The sequence below is a fragment of the Parasteatoda tepidariorum genome, chromosome 3 (genome assembly GCF_982258835.1).
Source record: "Parasteatoda tepidariorum strain Cologne lab strain chromosome 3, Ptep-v5.0, whole genome shotgun sequence".
Classification (NCBI taxonomy): Eukaryota; Metazoa; Arthropoda; class Arachnida; order Araneae; family Theridiidae; genus Parasteatoda; species Parasteatoda tepidariorum.
The window spans coordinates 71,773,861-71,793,436 of record NC_141757.1 but is presented as its reverse complement, the minus strand read 5'-3'; the positions used below and the strand labels follow the sequence as shown (position 1 = coordinate 71,793,436).

The window sequence follows — 19,576 nt, the reverse complement described above, 5'->3', positions numbered from 1 at the left end:
AATGTGGCGAGAAAATCCAAAACATGTTCCTTTCTATTTTGAAAAAAATTTAAAAAAATAGAAAAAGTTGGAAAAAATATTTTTTTAAAAATTTTAAGGAAATTTCTTATCTTATTGTTGACTACGAAAGCAGCTTCTTGATGGGTTACATCTAAACCACCAGTTGGGATGTAGACCACATAAACTACATTTAAATTCCCTTTTACTGATAAACAAAGTCAAAATGTATATGTTTCAAATTCAAACAATAGAGCATATTTTTCCTATAAAAAATTATAAAATATGTTTTATGCTTTACATTTTATGAAAATACTTTGATAATAAAATAATTTTGATATGTTTGTGAATACACTTATTGAAATTTTAAAAATAGTTCGTTAAAAAGCGGATTGTTTGTGAATCTTTTAGGCAGTAGTTATCAGAGTGGACAATCAAATACTGGATCTTCTTCCTCGTCATTTGTTTCTCAAGAAGGTAATTTTTGCCCTTAAATATTAATATATTATGATGAAATACCATGTATACAATTTACATTCGTGTCAAAACCAAACTATTGTACGCTTTTTACAGGAATTACCAGCCAACTTTCTCAGACAGTAGCTGACTCCTCTTCTTCTTCATCATCGTCGTCAACAGCTGTTGGTAAGAGTACCTGCATCTAAAACATTGTTAGTGAGCTATATAGCTTCAACATTATCCAAAAAGAAAAAGAAAGCGGAATCGATTACCACATTTAACTATAAAACGAAAAAAAACGGGTCAAATAACGGCATAAAATACCGTCACTTTAATTCATCATCCGTAAAATCTATTTTACCGTAATTTTTACAGTAATATTTATTTAATGAGAATTATTCAGTGATTTTACGGTAATTATAACTTTAAAATTTATGGTATGTCAAATTTTTTGTTCCGAAACATGTTCTGATAACAACGGATTTTTCTGTGAAAAATACCGGTACCTTGAGTGTCGTTATTTTTTACTGGACTTTTTTACAGTGCATCCGGAATATCCAGTATTGATAAAACTTCTCTTGAGCCTCTTACTCTACGTCAAAACCATGTTAAATGTTTAGATAGCGGTTTTGTTCCATTATTTCACCGATTAAATTTTCATAAATTATTCATAGGCTAATCCAGCTCTTTAAATATAAAATATATAACTTTGTTTTTAGTTTGCAAAATTTCCCATTAAAAATAACTTCGTGGCATAAAAACTAACTTTATTTTAAAAATTTGACTGTTTACTGGTATAATATATATAGAACATAAATAACTCCATAAGGGCACGAAGAATAGTTATCATCGCTTTTCAAAGCTAATTATTTCACGAATTATTTCATCATTTTTGCCTATGATGGATACTTTAAATGGTTGAAATCAATTTTTAGACGAAGGAAAAAGAATACGTACCTATACTTTCGAGATTCCACCGAATACATTGATATTTCGTTTGAATATGATTGAATATTTCGAGATACCTTGTCTTTTATTCTATGTTCCCTCCATTTTCTTTCGTTTCCTTTCAATTGAGTTTGGATTTTTCGTTGAAAAGGAAAAAAAGACGCCGTTGCGCGATCAGGAAAAAATCCTTTTTCGTGGCTACTCCCATCCTAGCCATTCTATCCTTGATCCTGTTGAAAAGGAGTTTTAGCTGGCGCTCCAGCTCTTTTCTAATACTCAGCAACCAATAACAAGTTGTTATCCATATGCTGTAACTTTCTAACCACGTTAAGTGCAGGAAACTCTATCAAGAACTAGTTAAATTAAGTATCTAAATAAATAACAAAATTTTAAAAGTACATATATGAAATTTTTAACAATACTCTTATAATGTAAAATTATTCAAGACGAATTTATCAAAAATGAATTTTTGTTAATGTTTTACAAATTTTAATAATATTCTTACAGCATTTATGCAAAACTATTATTAATTAATCTCCCCAAATAAAATCTATATGACTTTAAACGATGAATTTGTAGACAAGTTTTGAAATGACGTTAAAGCTTTCAAAAAATTTGATATTTGTGATTTAAAAAATTTATACAGACTTAAATGTACTATCTTTTATCTAACATTTTCCTAATAATTAGTTTACTATATGACTGGAAGAAAGTTTAAAATGGCTCTTCAAGAGTTTAAGCAACTTGGCTTTAACTAGCATACTTACAAAACTTGTATATAAGTTGCGCATTTTTGTAATTTTAAATCACAAAGTTTTTGTTATGTTTATAAAAGGGTAGCGAACACAATTTTAAGAGTAAACATCTTTCACAAGAAAGGGATTTTAAAGATTTTGTAGATAGCATCTACCCAGAGCCGGATTATACCTTTCGTAGGCCCTAGGCATAGCCGTTTTAGGGCCCTCCCCTCCTTCCCCCACTCCTCCCCTCTTTTCAAAATTTATGTTAAAATTTTCTTGCATATTTTTTTTAAACATTTTTATTAATATGGATTTTAATTTACAAATTTGTTTATCGAACTTTATCTGCAATATCGACATACTGCCGATATTGCAGTTGATATCGATAATACCATTATGATTAGTTCGATCGATAACTATGTAAACACTTCACGTCAACAATACAGCAACAAACCAGCAAAGAAAACAGTGAAATTGATAGTGAGATTAATTACAAGAAATATTTACACCATTTTAGACGCATTAATTTCAGAAATGACTAAAAGGCGTAAAGCTTACAGTGATTTGTACGATAATTTCGGCTTTCTTGTTCACAAAAATTTGTCAGAATCTGAGATTAAACTAAAAGCGCAAAATTTGGTGAAAATTTACTCATCCGATTTAGAGGAAAACTTTGTAGATGAATTTTTACTATTTTCAAATTTGTATGAACATAAATCTGCACAAGAGATGTTGAAGGCTCAAATTAAAGATAAACTTGCGAATACTTTTCCTAACGTTCACATTGCATTAAGAATATATTTGTCGATTCTTGGATCAAATGCAGAAGAAGAAAGATCCTTCTTCAGATTAAAATTGATAAAAAAATTATTTGCGTTCAACAATGAATCAAGATCGTTTGGCATCGCTCGCACTTATGTCTATTGAATACGAAATTTTGCGTAGTTTGGAATTCGACAGCATAATGCAAGATTTCGTTGAATCCAAAAATCACAAAAAAGTAATATATTAGATCATAAGATTCTGCAAAATAATTTATTACCGAAAAATATTATATTTTTATTTGTATCTTCATAATTTTGTGCAAAATACACTTGTTGTTTTTAAAGCTAAATTACTTTTGTCAACAAATTTTTTTTCTCCCAAGTTTTTTCGTAGGCCCCTGAATTTCGTAGGCCCTAGGCACGTGCCTAGTGTGCCTATAGGTTAATCCGGCCCTACCTCTCTTCACGTCATGTCCTACTTATTTACAGCAAACTTATAAAATTTTTGGATAAAAAAAAAGTACTAAGTGAGCAGTTCTAAAAAGTAGGAAATATAACACAGATCAAAACTTTAAGCTCCGGTTGTTATTAAGTTTAATTTTAATTCACAGTAAAAATTTTAGTACAAATTTATAATTATGTCTATTTACAGGAATCAACAAAAAATATTGCTAAAGATTTCGATTAATACCAATAAAAATTATTATTATTTTTTTTTTTTTACCAAAAGGAGCATACGTACTGCTAACTTTTCTAATGAGATACCTGAAAACAAATTTTTGTTTAATTGCTTCTAGGTATTTACAAATAAAAATAAGAGTATAAAGCTTCAATAGACCGATTATTTGATAATATCCTTTTTATTTTATATTTAAAATCCGTCGTTGAACAACCGACCCAATCTTGGGTTTACGACTACTGATGTTCAACTCCGTAGCCTTATAATTTTGAACCAATCCAGAAGACAAGGAAACTCCTGGTTCAGTACCCCCTAGACTTGGTGACTCGACAGATTTAACGTGCATCAGTCACCATTTACTACACGGGGAGTCTTCGGAAGGCGGGGATCGAAACCCACGAATTCTTGGACATGGGCCCAGTGCCCTACCAACCAGGCTATCCCGGCCAATTGATAGTATCCTTGAAAAATGGCAGCATTAAACAATTGCATGTTATTGTGTAAAAAACTTTTGAAAAAAGCATTTTTTAAATCTTAATGCATATGAAGCGCGGTCACTCGGGGGATAGAGCGTTCACCTCCCAATTTGGTGCTCAGGTTCAAAGGGTTGCAATTGGAATCTCTAACGAATTTTTGCTTCTTTTTAATTTGTTCAGTTAATTGATTTAACAAATTGTGTAAAATCTCCAAATTTGTCTGAAATTTCAACTAATTATTAATCAAATGAATACTTTTCACAGGATCTATCAGTCAAATCTTACAATCAGCTAGTGAATCTGCGTCCTCATCCACTGCTTCTCAAAGTGGTAAGAAATTTACTTATAAAGAATTATTAAATTTTGATTTTGTTAAACAAACATAAACTTAGTCAGTTTATCAAAAACCATAGGTTCACAATGTTGGCGCTATTGCACACCAGTGGGCTGTGAAGAGTTTCAGATAGGGAGCTTTTTTTTTTCGTTTAATACCGATGAGTTGCTTATGTTTTTACTTCAGCACAAAAAAAAAATATTAAAGCATTGATAACAGTAAAATTGTCTGATTTGAAACCGCCTTTTAACGTTGACAAACTTACCACTTTTTACGTTAAAAGGCTTCGTGATCTTCATATGAATTTGAAATATTTGTGCCCCACCTGTTTCTATAAACTTCACTTGAAATACCAATATATTAACTTAATTAAATGTTACATTTTTTAAATAAAAGTTTATTATTCGAGAAATATAAAGTTCGTAATTTTTTTGTTTGCTTATAACTGGCTTTTTTAAAAAATCATTGAATATATCATTAAGTCAATTAAATTGTATAATTTATGTGTTTTTGCATTTGTTTAATAATTCTAAAGGATATTTTCAAAATGCAATTAACTTTGGATTTCTCTTTAGTAGGGGAAAAATGAGAGCTACACCCTACTTTAAGGGTTGATGACCTCTCTTACTATAGTGCTATGAGATGAGCACAACACCCCACTTCCTCAGTATGGAGAGTTCAACTCCACTGATAAGCTGTTAGTAGGGATGACGTAGGATGGCTCTTTACGTAGCATGGATTGGACTAAACAAATGCTTCTTAAAAATTTCAGTTATTTATTTCTGCACAACTGTATATTTGAGATATTGAGAACCCGACATGGGTTTATTTGAGAAATTTGAAGCTAACTTTTTAATCTAAAACAAGTTTCAAATGAATTCTTCCTTGCAAATAGTTATAAAAAATCCGCAAAGTGTCCTCCATTATGTTAACGATGTTCTTAGCGTCCCACGGTTTAGACTGAACAACTGCTTCTTAAAAAAAATTTAGTATTTATTTCTTCATAGTTATGGGTATTTTTGTAAAATGTGACGCTTATTTTGAAATTTTAATCAAGTTTCAAATGTCCTCCTTTTTATCATTTCACTCCTATTTTAAGATAATTCACATTTGTTCCTTTTCTAATGAGTAATTCATTTGAAACTTGTTTCAGATTTAAGTGTGAATCTCACTTTTTTAAAAAATACCAATATGTTTCAAGAAATAAGCAGTCACAAATTTTAAGAAGCATTTGTTTACTCACGGTAGGAGCATATTTATTGATAACATAATAGAGGACACTTTATGAATTTTTAATAACTTTTTGCAATGAGGATTCTATTTTAAATTTGTTTCAGATTACAAAGTAAGCGTCAAATTTTTAAAAAATATCCATAGATGTGAAAAAATAAATACCCAAAGTTTTTAAGAAACAAATGCTTAGGCCAGGATCCTTTATACGAGCTCATCCTATATACGAGAGGTCATTGATCCAAAGTAGGTTGAGGGGCTTATCCCATAGCATTTTGGTTTAGCGCTCATTTTTCCTTTTATTCCTTTTGCTAAATTTTAAAAGGTAACCTAGGTGATAAAATTTTAAAATATGATACACTCAGTATCAGCTTTGCAAAATAAACAGCCGATGGATTGCGGGTCAACCTAAATACATTTATAAGTTGCGAGAAAAAAATACTTTTTCGGCAAAACATTAGATGATTTTTAAAATTATTGTAATTTTATGAAACAACGTTGTAGATAAATTAGCATTAAATAATGAATAATCATCTCAGTGCTTTTCAAGCATTAATGTATGCTTTTATGTGAAATTATCAAACAAATGGTACACGTCGTTTTGAAGCTGGGTAGATTGCTAACGAAAGAAAGATCTGCAAATGAAAACGTATGAATTCCAATAAACAGCGAAACGTTTTTAGTGATGAATAATAAATTTTTATTTTAGAAGTCTAGAGAATTTGTTTCTTTTCTATGTGTTTAATTGAGTCAATCAATTTGACAAGTGATGGGGTAAATTGTCAAATTTATAAGAAATTTTAACTAATTATTAATCAAATAAATACTTTTCACAGGATCTAGCAGTCAAATATTGCAAGCTGTGAGTGAATCTGAATCATCAGCCACTGCTTTACAGAGTGGTAAGATACTTTTTCTTAAAGAATTTTTGAATTCTGATTTCCTAAACCGAACGCAGTAAAGTCCTACATTATTTCTATCTTCTTCGTGCTTCTTTAATTAATTTTGAAAATCATCCGACACTTTAATAACGTTTGACACACTTCCTGACAGGAAACGTATCAACTTTTTTTTCATAAGATGCCGAAATTTTATTTTTTCGTGAATCTGACTGAATTATATCTTGTTGGTGAAAAAGTTTTCTTTCCTTTGTCATTTGTAACTTACCAGAGAATACAAAAAATATAGGATTTTAAACCAATTTTGTTTCATTGTATAACTTAAACAATTGGGTATAATATTAAAAAAACACAACTACTTCCACTGAGTAGGAATAACATTTACCATGACGCAATGCTAAATTCTATGCCACTATCCACATAAATCAATTATTAATCAAAAATCGAATATCAATTACTTTTCTTTATAATGCAATAAAATCTGGCGAGCAGCTATTTAAACGATCAAACACTTCGTTTGTTTATTTGTGGCTTGAAGTTAGGCTCGCAGAAAATGCCGTTCATGGGTTAAATTTAGTAGGAATAACACAACCTGTGACGTAGGCTATAGTATACCCAATTAAGGAACTGCGTAAGAAAATCCAGCTAGTTAACGTTATCTCCAAACAAGTAATACAAAATTTCAGTACTACGATACCTCAAGACGACATCACTGACATTGTATTCCTAAATTTTTAGGAAATTACTTCATTTTGGCGAAACTTATCTAGGAGATTTTTTATCCCCTTGTAAAAGAATAATATAAATGGAAGGAGTTCACAAGAATTCAAAAAAGAACTAGTATAAAAATGTATTCTAAAAAGACATTTTTGTGTGTATCCGAAAATTTACTCCCTTTTAAAATTCGCCAAAAAAATTATTAAATATATTTTTTTATTTGTCAAAAAGAAATGTTTTTTACGTTTTAATGAATGCACGTTTCTTAGAGTTCGTTTCGCAAAACGTAATTTTTCTATTAGATAATTGGAATAAAGTAATGAAAATTCAATTTCAAAAGTAGGTTTTTAAAATTTATTACATTATGATTCATAATTTGATAAAAAAAAAAATTTGCGTAATATCTGACTTAGTTTTGATTAAAAAATAATATGCAAAAAAGACGTCTAATTTAAAAAGTTACCTTAAATTTTTTTTAGTTTAGAGTGTAGTATTTATCATTTAATTGCTTGACAAAATTTTAAGACAATGTTTTTTTAGAAAGTTCCTCTGACTCAGAATCATCAAATCAAGTATCATCCTGGTTTTCAACTATAAAAGATGGTAATTATAAAATATGGTAACTAATGGTATGAATGGCATTACCTTCATTATGTTAACGATGTTCTTAAAGTCCCATGGCTTAAATTAAACAAATGCTTCTTAAAAAAACTTCAGTATTTATTTCTTCATAGCTATGGGCATTTTTGTAAAATGTGACCCCTATTTTTAAATTTTAATCAAGTTTCAAATGAGTTCCTCCCTTCAAAAAATTAAAAGAAATTCGTAAATTGTCCTCCTTTTCATCAATTTACTTCTATTTTAACATAATTAACATTTGCTCTTTTTTAACATAATGGAAAGCATTTTGCAAATTTTTCGTAACTTTTTCCAATGGGTAATTCATTTGAAACTTGTTTCAGATTTAAATGTGAGTCTCACTTTTTGCAAAAATACCAATATGTTTCAAGAAATAAGTACTCACAAATTTTTCGTTTACTCATGGTATGAGCATATTTATTGATAACATAATAGAGGACACTTTGTGAGTTTTTTTATAATTTTTTGCAACGAGGATTTTATTTTAAATTTGTTTCCGATTGCAAAGTAAGCGTAAAATTTTTAAAAAATATCTATAGATGTGAAAAAATAAATACACAAAATATTTAAGAAGCATATGTTTAGTCCAAACCATGCTACATTAAGGACATTAATAATAACATAATGACAAACATAAAAACCTAAATATATTGCAAATTTTTTATAATTTTTTGCTATGAGGAAATCATTTGAAACTTGTTCCAAATTATAAATTGAGAGTCTATATTTCCTAAAATACCCATATTTGTCATGAAATAAGTAAAAATTTTAAGAAGATTTGTTCTCTCCAAACAATGATATGTGTTTAAAGCATGTGCATAAATAACGAAAATGAGGAAAATTTTGCGAATTTTTTGTAATTTTTTACAATGAGAAATTTACTTTGAACTTGTTTCAGATTACAAAGTAAGCTGCAAATGTTTCAAAAATACCCATACATGTGAAGGAGTAAATACTAAAAATTTGTTAAGAAGCATTTGTTTAGTCTAAACCTAAACTAGGGGTGCTCAACCTGCGGCCCGCGGGCCAAATGCGGCCCGCCAACCCTCGATGTGCGGCCCGCGGCCGCAATCTGAACAAAATGAGAAAAAAAATTAAATATTTGTTTTTGAAAAATAATAAAAAAAATCGGTAATTTAAATTTGCACTTTTAAGTTTTTGACTCACCCAGTCTCAATCAATGTAGTTTTTCGATGGTTAACGCTACGGATTTCAGCATAGTTTTAAAAATCCCAATATTTTTGATACATCATTATTACGATTTACGAATTTTAATTACCACTTTTGACGCTTTTCGTATGTGCCGATTCCAATGACTTTTCGGTAGTTATTGCTACCCATTTTCAAGTAGTTTCTGAAATAGCGATTTTTGAAAGTTATGAAACGCTTTATTTGTGTAAACTTCATGGAAAATCTAAATGACTTTAGATCCTTTCTTCAACAGTTATTGCTGCACATTTCCGCCCGGTTTTTAAAACTTCGATATTTTAGATATATTCGATCGATTCATTATATTACTTCGATATATTACGAATCGCGAGTAAAGAATCCCTCATTTAGATAACCATTTTTTGACATGGCTTATTTGTAACGATTTTATCCCAAATCAAATTATTTTTCAATCGTTATTTTAGAAATTATTGCTACACATTTCTACAAGGTTTTGAAAGAGCCGATATTTTTTATACGCTATTGCGACATTTTAATTTCAAATCCCGCATTTAAATTACATAAAATTTTGATGGACTTTATTTACTCCAATTTCATCTGAAATATAAAAGTATTTTGGTTATTGTTTTATTAGTTATTGCGTCTTCCCCGTGATTTAAAAAGATTATGATATTAAGTACCGATTTTAACACGCATTTTTCAAGAGGTTTTTCGAACGTGTTTTTTCTTCTTTCCCGTTATTGCTGCATTTTTATTTGTGATTTAGAATATACCTGATATTTTCACACAATATTACAACTCGTGAAATTCGATTCAGTTTTAATTTTTTTTCGTAACTTAAAAAGTAATTACGTATCTTAGCCAAATCAACACCTTTCCAGGAAAAAAAAAACGAGATGTGTTTATATTAAACGCGGTCCGTTTTGCAAAAAAAATAATTCAAAACACGGCATAATTCTTTAGTCCCATGAACACGTGCAAGTTTAACAACACACATCGAACCTATTCTTTTTGTTGTCACATGTAATTTAAAAGTCATGCATCGTAATTTGTATTTACGCTATCTGAAAATTGCGCATCGCATTTCCTATTAACATTAACGAGATTTAAAAATAATCCATCGCGTTTCGTATTTACGGGATTTAATTCGTGTTCTAGCGTTTAAAATATCATCCGTTGCTACTTTTCTCGCAATTCATATGCACACGTTTTAAAAACCATAAATCGCGATTCATATTCATGCATTTTAAAAATCAAGTGTTGTGAGTAGTCCTTTCGCAATTTAAAAGCCACACGATTCGTATTCACGCGATTTGAAAAACAAGCATCGAGTTTTTTGTTTACGCAATTTAAAAATCACACATGGCAATTCGTATTCAAGCAATTAAAAAATAACACATAGCAATTCGTATTCAAGCAATTAAAAAATAACACATCGCTATTTGTATTTCCGCGATTTAAAAACCCAGAATGGAAGAACACCATTTAGGACAAATTCCAAAACTGGTTATGTTATTTGCTCTAAGTTTAATACTACCCACAACAACAGCTTCTGTCGAAAGACTGTTTTCCAGAATGAATTTGGCCTGTTCCAAATTACAGAGTAGTCTTTAAATACAATCATTAAATTTTCATTTAATGGCTCAAAAAATATCATATGATCAAGTAGATAAAATTATCACAATATTGAAAAATTTTACAAATTACAGTATAACCATTAAGAAATTTTTTAAACCATTTTCTACCTTCTTGGAGCATTTTATATCATTTATGATTATATGCTGGGAAAGATTTGTATATCATTAAATTTTAACTGTATAAAAAATTTAATCAAGATAAGTTTCGTAAAGTAATGTAAATTTTATTGATTGTTAATTGATAGTGTATTAATTGTAAATAGTAAGTGTCATGTTAAAAATATATTCGTCATAAATAGTTGTAAACAAGTATCTCAATAGTTTTTTATTATTAAGGAATATAGTTCCTTAAAATTTAATGTGTTTTCGTTCTTTCTTTTTCTTCCCTCTGTCAGCCTCTTATTATTAATTTAAAATAAAAATGTCTGAAAGTTAAAGTACATTCCCAAATAAATGCTAAATCTTATTTTCCACTTAAGTGGTTTTGTTTTAGTTTTAATCATTTTTAATCCTATAAACTTTCTTTAAATCAAAGTATTTAACTTGAATTTATATTAATAACTAGAATATTTATTTATTTGAAATTTAATTCTATGAAGAAAAAAAAATTAACGTTAAAATTTATGTTTAAATGGACTTTTGTATTTTGTAATGTGATAAAGAAAATTTCAATTTTTCCATAGTTTTTTAATTATTTCAATTTATCTAAATTTTTTCTGATAAATTGATTCTGATTTTCGAATTCTGTTTTCCTTCTTAAATAATCAGTTTTGCATTTTCTAATTTTAAACGCTTTAAAGTAGGGGAGAGTGGGGTCAATTGTAACATTTTTTACTTAACTATTTTTAACTAACAAAAAATCCCATATATTATTAGTATTAATTGACAGACGAGTCAAGTAGACTATCCTCTACTAGAAAAAAAAATAAATACCTGATTTTAAATGTTATTATATTAGTTATTAAAAATTTTTGACAGTCGTGCACTTGTTACAATTGTCCCCACTTACGGGGTCAATTGTAACAGTTCATAAATTCAACTAAAACATAGTTAATTATACATATTATCATAGTTGTGATATATTTTTTTATTGATCAAAATAGTAGTGATATTTTAGGAGTAAAAATAATAATGAGCAGAGACCTAAAGGGTTAAACTTTTAACTTTAAGGGGTTAAAAATTTTAATTTATGCTGTGAAGGTGACAAATAAAATAATGCACATGCAACATAATATGAATGATATAGGAAACTATTGGTGGTTCTTAAAGAGTTAAGTAATGGTTTGTAAACATAAGATTATTTATTTTCAGCTGTTACATTCGTCCCTTTACTTATTGTTACAATTGTCCCCAAGACGCCATTTCAGCTTCATTTGTTAAAAACAATGCTAGTTAATTAGCAAAACTAATCTTTTTTTTTTATTGAAATGTTAATTAAGGTGTCCACTTACATATTCGGTTACTAATTTTTATTTGTTTAAACAAAATTACTTTGTTACAATATAATATTCTAATACCAAAAAAAGTACTTTCGGGGCGTGAAAATATCTTTTGTGATGTAACTCTTTCAAAAGTACATAAAAATGGTTGCCATCAGGGGTGTACATGTAGATTTATTAAATACACCTTGTGTGCCACCTAGGAACCAAATCTAGAACCCGATACTCGAAATTTTTGCTCTGTTACAATCGTACCCTGTTACAATTGACCCCACTCTCCCCTATTGTATTTTCTGCAAAGAGATTACAAGGTTAACCGACAAAAAGAATTTAGTGTTATATAAACAATGATGTTTATATAACAATCACCACCAACAATTGCTTTCAATATGTCGGTCTAAACGCTTTGGCATGCGGCCCTTCATTGGTCAATCTGCTGTGCATGTGGCCCTTCACTGAAAAAGGTTGTGCACCCCTAGTCTAAACCATGCGACGTTAAGAGTATATGTGTGGTTCAGTGGCGTAGCGAGGGGGGAGCAAGGGGGGGCATCATGCCCCGGGCGCTACACACAAAGGAGCGCCAAATGGTCAGCAAAACAAAAAAATTGTTGGATGATTTTTATTTTTATTATAATTTATTTCTGGAAAATATATTTTAAATTTAGTGCCGCTGAAATATAATAAATGTTAATTCGTAAATAAAAAGGAACACTAATCAAACTGTAATAATATATTCATAATAGAAATGACACGTCTTTTCCACTGGGCTGACTCGACCTGTGTCTGTCAGCACTTCCTTATGGCATCTACGCTGTGTGGTTACATATATTATCTCCAAATATTTGCAGTGTACAAAGTACAAACATCAGTGTACAAAGTGTTTGTATGTTTGTACAGTGTACAAACATTCTTTCTTTCAGAACACTATTTATTTTTGTTTCTATAAACGCAATGTAGCTTACGCTTGTTATTTTAAAACGATAACAATAGCACTCTAATGTACTTATATGTACAGTCACGGAAAAAAGTATCCCGAAAATAACAACTAAAAGATTGTCTATTTTTTAATATAGATACTTCTCAGACACACAACAAATACAGCGTTTTGCTGTTTCTAGGAAAGGACACAAACGCCGTATTTGTTCTGTACCTGAGAATAATCTGTTTCAAAAAATAAATGATTCTTTATTTGTTACTTTCCGGATACTTTTTTCCGTGACTGTACATATCCGTGACACTTGCGACAGGTTGTGGAATTCCGCTACAAGTTAGGTAAATACCCGAAATATTAACGTTTAAGTTATTTTGTGCTTGTATTTTTCAGTTTTGCGTCATTGTCATCGCGCTCTGCTTAGAATAAAAATGAAATGTTATTAAATGTTATAAGTTTAATGTTAGCATAAATTTTAGTGTATATTTCACTGTGTTGCTACCTTTCAAGTTCAAGGCATTCTTGGTTAGTAATAAAACAAATAAGATTACTTACTACATCTACTCGACGATTCTATTATTCAGTGAATAGGGTATGAAAAAATTTTAAATGATCAACTTCGATGATATTATTGATAAATTTGCTTCATCAAAAGCGGAAAATTTATACATAGTAATTAGTTTTATTAATATATAGTATTATAATCATATTATTAAATATATGTATCTCCTTAGGGATAATAAATATTTACTTTTTTATTGTTTTAAAACTGCGTGTTTTTAAAATATTTCTTTATAAATATGTAAAATAAATAATAGGTATCTTTTGAACTAATTCTAGATGATCATATACATTTCAAAATCTAGTCTTGTTTTCTCAACTACATTTTTTGTCTGAAATTTAATGCCTAGCTTGAGCCTATGACTTCATTTATTTTACTTTATTTATTTATTACTTTGCGAGTATATTTTACTTATAATATTAGATGATTTTCGAACGGGGGGGAGCGCTAAAAAGGTATTGTGCCCCGGGCGCGAGTTAAGCTCGCTACGGCACTGGTGTGGTTAATGTAATGGAGGACACTTTTCAAGTTTTTCATAACTATTTGCATTGAGAAATTCATTTGAAACTTGTTTCAGATTTCAAAGTTATCGTAAAATTTTTCAAATTTACCCAAGGTTGTGAAGAAGTAAAAAAAATTTTTTAAAGGCATTTGTTTAGTAGAAACCATACTACGCCGCAGTGCGTATCAGTGGGATTGAACTCTCATCCATACTGAGGAAATGGGGTGTAGCGCTCATCCTATATACTAGAGGTCATGGATCAAAGGGGTTTGAGGGCTTATCCCATAGCAGTTTGGTTTAGCGCTCATTTTTCCTTTAATTCTTTTTGCTAAATTTTAAAAGATAACCTAGGTGATGAAATTTTAAAATATGATACACTCATTATTAGCTTTACAAAATAAACAGTCGATGGATGGCGAGTCAACCTAATTGCATTTATAAGCTACGATACTCCTTTAGAAAAAAAATACTTTTTCAGCAAAACATTTTGGATGATTTTTAAAATTATTGCAATTTTATGAAACAACGTTGTAGATAATTTAGTATTAAATATTGAATAATTATCTCCGTAATTTTCAAACATTAATGCATGTTTTTATGTTAAACTGTCAAGCAATAGGTACACACATCGTTTTGAAGATGGGTATACTTCTAACGAAGGAAAGATCTGCAAATGAAAACGTATTAAGTATAATAAACAGCAAAACTCTTTTAGTACTGAATAATAAATTTTTATTTTAGAAGTCCATCTCTAGAGAATTTGTTTCTTTTCTATTTGCTTAATTGAGTCAATCGATTTGACAAGTGATGCTGTAAATCGTGAAATTTATAAGAAGTTTTAATTAATTATTAATCAAATAAATACTTTTCACAGAATCTAGCAGTCAAACAGCACAATCAGAGAGTGAATCTTTGTCTTCGGCGACTGCTTATCAGAGTGGTAAGAGCCTTACGTTTGAAGAAATAATAAATTTTGGTTTTGTTATATTAACATAAACGTTATTTTGGTTAGCTTAGCTAAACAACAGTTCCTAAAGTGGGGACCTCAATGACCTCCCACTCCCAACCTTCCAGTGGGCGGCGGAAACCTTCAGGATCGAGCTCCATCAAGTTTATATTGCGGCTTTCAGGAGAACTACTCCAGACTCACGTCTCGCTTTGTGGCGGGTACTATGGTTACGAGGAAAGGTCATTTCGAATAGGGATGTGGGGTGAATAGTTTTGTCTTAATCTTAGCGTAGGTCATCGTGAGTAAACAAATAGACACCTTTTTTCCTCCATTTCACCCCCATTTAAAATGCGCACTAGCTTGTTACCATAGCAGCAGACAGCCCCAGACTTTCAGACTGGAGGAGTTCTCCTCAAAGTCGCACTATACTTGGATTTGGGGTTCTCATAAACAAACAATAGATAAAACTAGTATTGGGAAAATAAAAAAATGGAATTTTTTTCTTTTTGGTATCGATGAATTGTTGTACTCCAGCAGAAAAATTTTATTAAAGCATTTATGTTATTAGAATTGTTTGATTTTAAAGAGAAAAAAAAACTTTTTAACAATGACAGGCTAACCACTTTAAGTGTTGAGCGTTGAAAGGCATCGTGATCATGATATGAATTTGAAACTTATGTGCTTCTCCGGCTTCTCTGAATTTCCCCTAAAATACCAGTCTATTAACTTGATTTGAGATGCATTGCTTTAAAGAAGAGGAAAAATTTATTCGAGAACTTAAATGTTTGTAAATTTTTGTTAGCCCATAACTCATTTTACAAGAAAGTGATTAATTTAATTCTGTAATTTATGTGTTTTTTACTTTGTTGTTGATAATTCAAAAAGAAATTATTAAAGTACAATTAACGTCGAATTTCCTTTTGTTGACTTCTCTTGTTCTTTTTGTTTGTTCTTTAAAAATATAACTATGTCATTCAATTTTAAAATATGATACACTCAGAATAAGCTATACGAAATAAACAGAAGATGGATTGTACCTGATAACATGCATAAACCACGCTACTTTTTTATAAAGTATGAGAAAATTGATTTTTAAACATTTAATTTAAACTGAAAAACGTTATATTAGATTTATTTTTATGCAAACACTTTAAAATTCTACTAGTAAGTTCTTTTCCTCAAAATTATACGAAAGAACATTTTCAATTTAAATTAATATTGACCATAAGTACATTTTAGCGTACATAAGTTATTTTTTATAATAAAAAATAACAAACAACTGGGGGGGGGAATGATAAAAAAAAATTTATATATATATATATATATATATATATATATATATATATATATATATATATATATATATATATATATATATATATATATATATATATATATATATATATATATATATATATATATATATATATATATATATATATATATATATATATATATATATATATATATATATATATATATATATATATATATATATATATATATATATATATATATATATATACACTCGTGGACAAATAAATTAGCACACCAAGAAGGAGTAGTCAAAATGAAACAAAATTCTACTTACGTAATGACTACTTTGATATAAGTAAATGATTAGAAAATCGAAGAAGAAGGATAATTTATTTCAGAGAAAAAGGCAAAAGAACGGAGGAGTTAATACCCCGTTGGACCCCCTCTAGCGCGAATGCAGGATGCGATACGATCGGGCATTGAGGCATACAAGTTCTGTACGATGTCTTGAGACATTTCGTTCCATATTTGCTGTAACCTTGCCTCTAGTTCGATCAAACTCGTGGGAGGCCAAATGATTTCAGATATTCTCGATTGGAGACAAATCTGGAGATCGGGCAGGCCAAGGAAGGGTAGTAACCGTACGGAGACAGTCTTGTGACACCCTTGCTGTATGAGGCCGAGCATTGTCTTGTTGAAAAATGGCTCCTGGGAACCGTTGCAAGAGTGGCAACACATGTGGTTGTAGGTTTACCGCTGGGCTGTCATGGTGCCACGGAACAATACCAGGGGTGACCGTGTACTGTAGACATTGGCATCCCATACCATCACACCAGCCGTGGGCGCGGCGTGTAGCTGTACAGCAAAAGTAGGATTGAGGCATTCACCACGGGGTCTCCACACACGAACACGATTGTCATCACTGCTGAGATTGAATCTGGATTCGCCGCTAAAGACGACCTGGTTCCATTCCGTTGCAGTTCAGTTTCCTCGTGCGCGGCAAAACTCCAAACGGAGGCGTCGATGGGTGGGCACAATTATTTCTTGGTGCGCTAATTTTTTTGTCCATGAGTGTATTTAGAATCTTTGTCAGAATGACTTTTTCTAACTGGAATACATTGATCATTAAGTACATTTTCAGTAACTTAAATGAGTGATTATAGAAGTACATCATAAAAAGAATATTAAGGACATAAAATAAAATGAAACAAAAGTTTATTCAAAATTTATCTATAATTGTTTCTTGATCTTATTAAAGGGGTGTTGAATTTTTTTTTTTTTTTTACTTACAAACTTATGTGCTAAACATTTTAGTTAGTAGGAATATGCAAGGTGTATTGTATTGTCTATTCTTAATACATACTTTTAGAATCTTAGTCTTAATAAAGTTATGCACATTATTAGTCGCATATTGCTATTTAAGTGGGGGGGGGAATTCTATCAAAAATCGAAGTCCTTATGTGAAAGGAGATGAAAATCCTAAAAGACAGTATGATTATCTGATGAAATTTATAAAGTTGCTTCTAATAATATTCTCATAAAATCACTCTAGGACCACCTGGTATCAAGTTCAAATTTACTATTTGCATTGAGGAATTCATTTGAAACTTGTTCCAGATTTAATAGTTATCGTAAAATTTTTCAAATTTACCCATGGTTATGAAGAAATAAATAAAAAATTCAAAGAATTTATTGTTTAATACAAACCATACTACGTCATCCTTACGAAGTGCATATCAGTGGGATTGAACTGTCATCCATACTGGGGAAATAGGGCGTAGCACTTATACGAGAGGTCATCGATCCAAAGTGGGGTGAGAATCTTATCCCATAGCACTATATTAAGAAAGGTTCATCTACCCTTAAAGTTCGCTTTAGCACTCATTTTTTCTCTATTCTTTTTGCTAACTTTTAAAAGATAACTATGTGATTAAATTTTAAAATATGATACACTCGGTATTAGCTTCACAAAATAAACAGCCGATGGATTGCGGGTCAACCTAATTACATTTATAAGCTGCGATACTCTTTTGGACAAAAATACTTTTTCAGCAAAACATTTTGGATGTTTTTTAAAATTATTGTAATTTTATGAAACAACTTTGTAGATAAATTTGCATTAAGTGTTGAATTATTATTTCCGTAATTTTCAAACATTAATGTTTGTTTTTATGTGAAAATATCAAGCAAAAGGCACTCATTGCTTTGAAATTGGGTAGACTGCTAACGATGGAAAGATCTGAAAATGAAAACGTATAAACTCCAATAAACAGCAAAACGTTTTTAGTGATGAATAATAAATCTTTATTTTAAAAGTTCATCTCTAGAGAATTTGTTTCTTTTCTATGTGTTTGATTGAGTCAATCAATTTGACAAGTGATGGAATAAATCCTCAAATTTATAAGAATTTTTAATTAATTATAAATCAAATAAATACTTTTCACAGGATCTAGCAGTCAAATATTGCAAGCTGCGAGTGAATCTGAATCCTCAGCTACTGCTTATCAGAGTGTTAAGAAACTTTTGTTTAAAGAATTATTGAATTTTGACCTTGTTATACAAAATAAACATAGTTTAGTTAGTTTAGCTGAACCATAGGTTCCCACAGTGGGTGCTCTTGTCCCTCCCTGTGGATACAAAAGCAAAAGCTAGCATCCATCGGTTTGAATCTGGTGTAACTGCCACCGGAAGCGAAAGACAGCTAATGAAAAATATTAACGCCAATAGCGAAAAGATTTTAGTTGTTGAACAATAAACATTTTATTTCAGAAGTCAGTCTCTAATGAATTTTTGTTCCTTTTCAATTTTTTTAATTGATTCAATCGATTTGGCCAAGTGATGGCAAATCGTCCTATTTATAGGAACTTTTAATTAAATATTAATCAAATTAATACTTTTCATAGGATCTAGTAGTCAAATTGCACAATCGGAGAGTGAATCTTTGTCTTCGGCTACAGCTTCTCAGAGTGGTAAGAACCTTACATTTCAAAAATTAATACATTTTGGTTTTGTTATATTAACATAAACGTTATTTTGGTTAGTTTAGCTAAGCAGCAGTTCCCAAAGTGGGTACCCCAATAACCTCCCTGAAGCGAAGCTGGGCGGTGAAGACCTTCAGGAGCTCCATCAAGTTTACTTGCATTTGAGGTTCATAAACAAATAGATAAAACTAGCATTGGAAAAATAAAAATAAAAGCAATTTTTTCAGTACGGTATCGATGACTTGTTGTACTTCAGCATGAACATT

General features: G+C 30.1%; 1 protein-coding gene and 1 long non-coding RNA gene across 51 annotated transcripts in view; one reads left to right on the top strand and one right to left on the bottom strand.

Annotated features, from left to right (window-relative positions):
- The window catches only part of LOC107455746 (uncharacterized), a 125,849-nt gene that overhangs the window by 86,587 nt on the left and 19,686 nt on the right, over nucleotides 1-19,576 (top strand). For 35 of the 50 annotated variants that reach the window (XM_087159543.1, XM_087159535.1, XM_087159540.1 and 32 more), the window contains 7 exons: nucleotides 409-474; nucleotides 571-642; nucleotides 4,328-4,393; nucleotides 6,464-6,529; nucleotides 7,784-7,846; nucleotides 14,998-15,063; nucleotides 19,233-19,298. In XM_087159543.1, coding sequence (XP_087015669.1) covers nucleotides 409-474; nucleotides 571-642; nucleotides 4,328-4,393; nucleotides 6,464-6,529; nucleotides 7,784-7,846; nucleotides 14,998-15,063; nucleotides 19,233-19,298 — 465 coding nt within the window. Of the gene's footprint in view, nucleotides 1-408; nucleotides 475-570; nucleotides 643-4,327; nucleotides 4,394-6,463; nucleotides 6,530-7,783; nucleotides 7,847-14,997; nucleotides 15,064-18,775; nucleotides 18,842-19,232; nucleotides 19,299-19,576 lie in introns of all 50 variants that reach the window. The other 15 variants (XM_087159545.1, XM_087159539.1, XM_087159569.1 and 12 more) reach the window with 5 other exon arrangements.
- Nucleotides 1-19,576, bottom strand: part of LOC147813893 (uncharacterized) — a 33,467-nt gene that overhangs the window by 12,639 nt on the left and 1,252 nt on the right. The gene's annotated exons all lie outside the window — the stretch shown is intronic.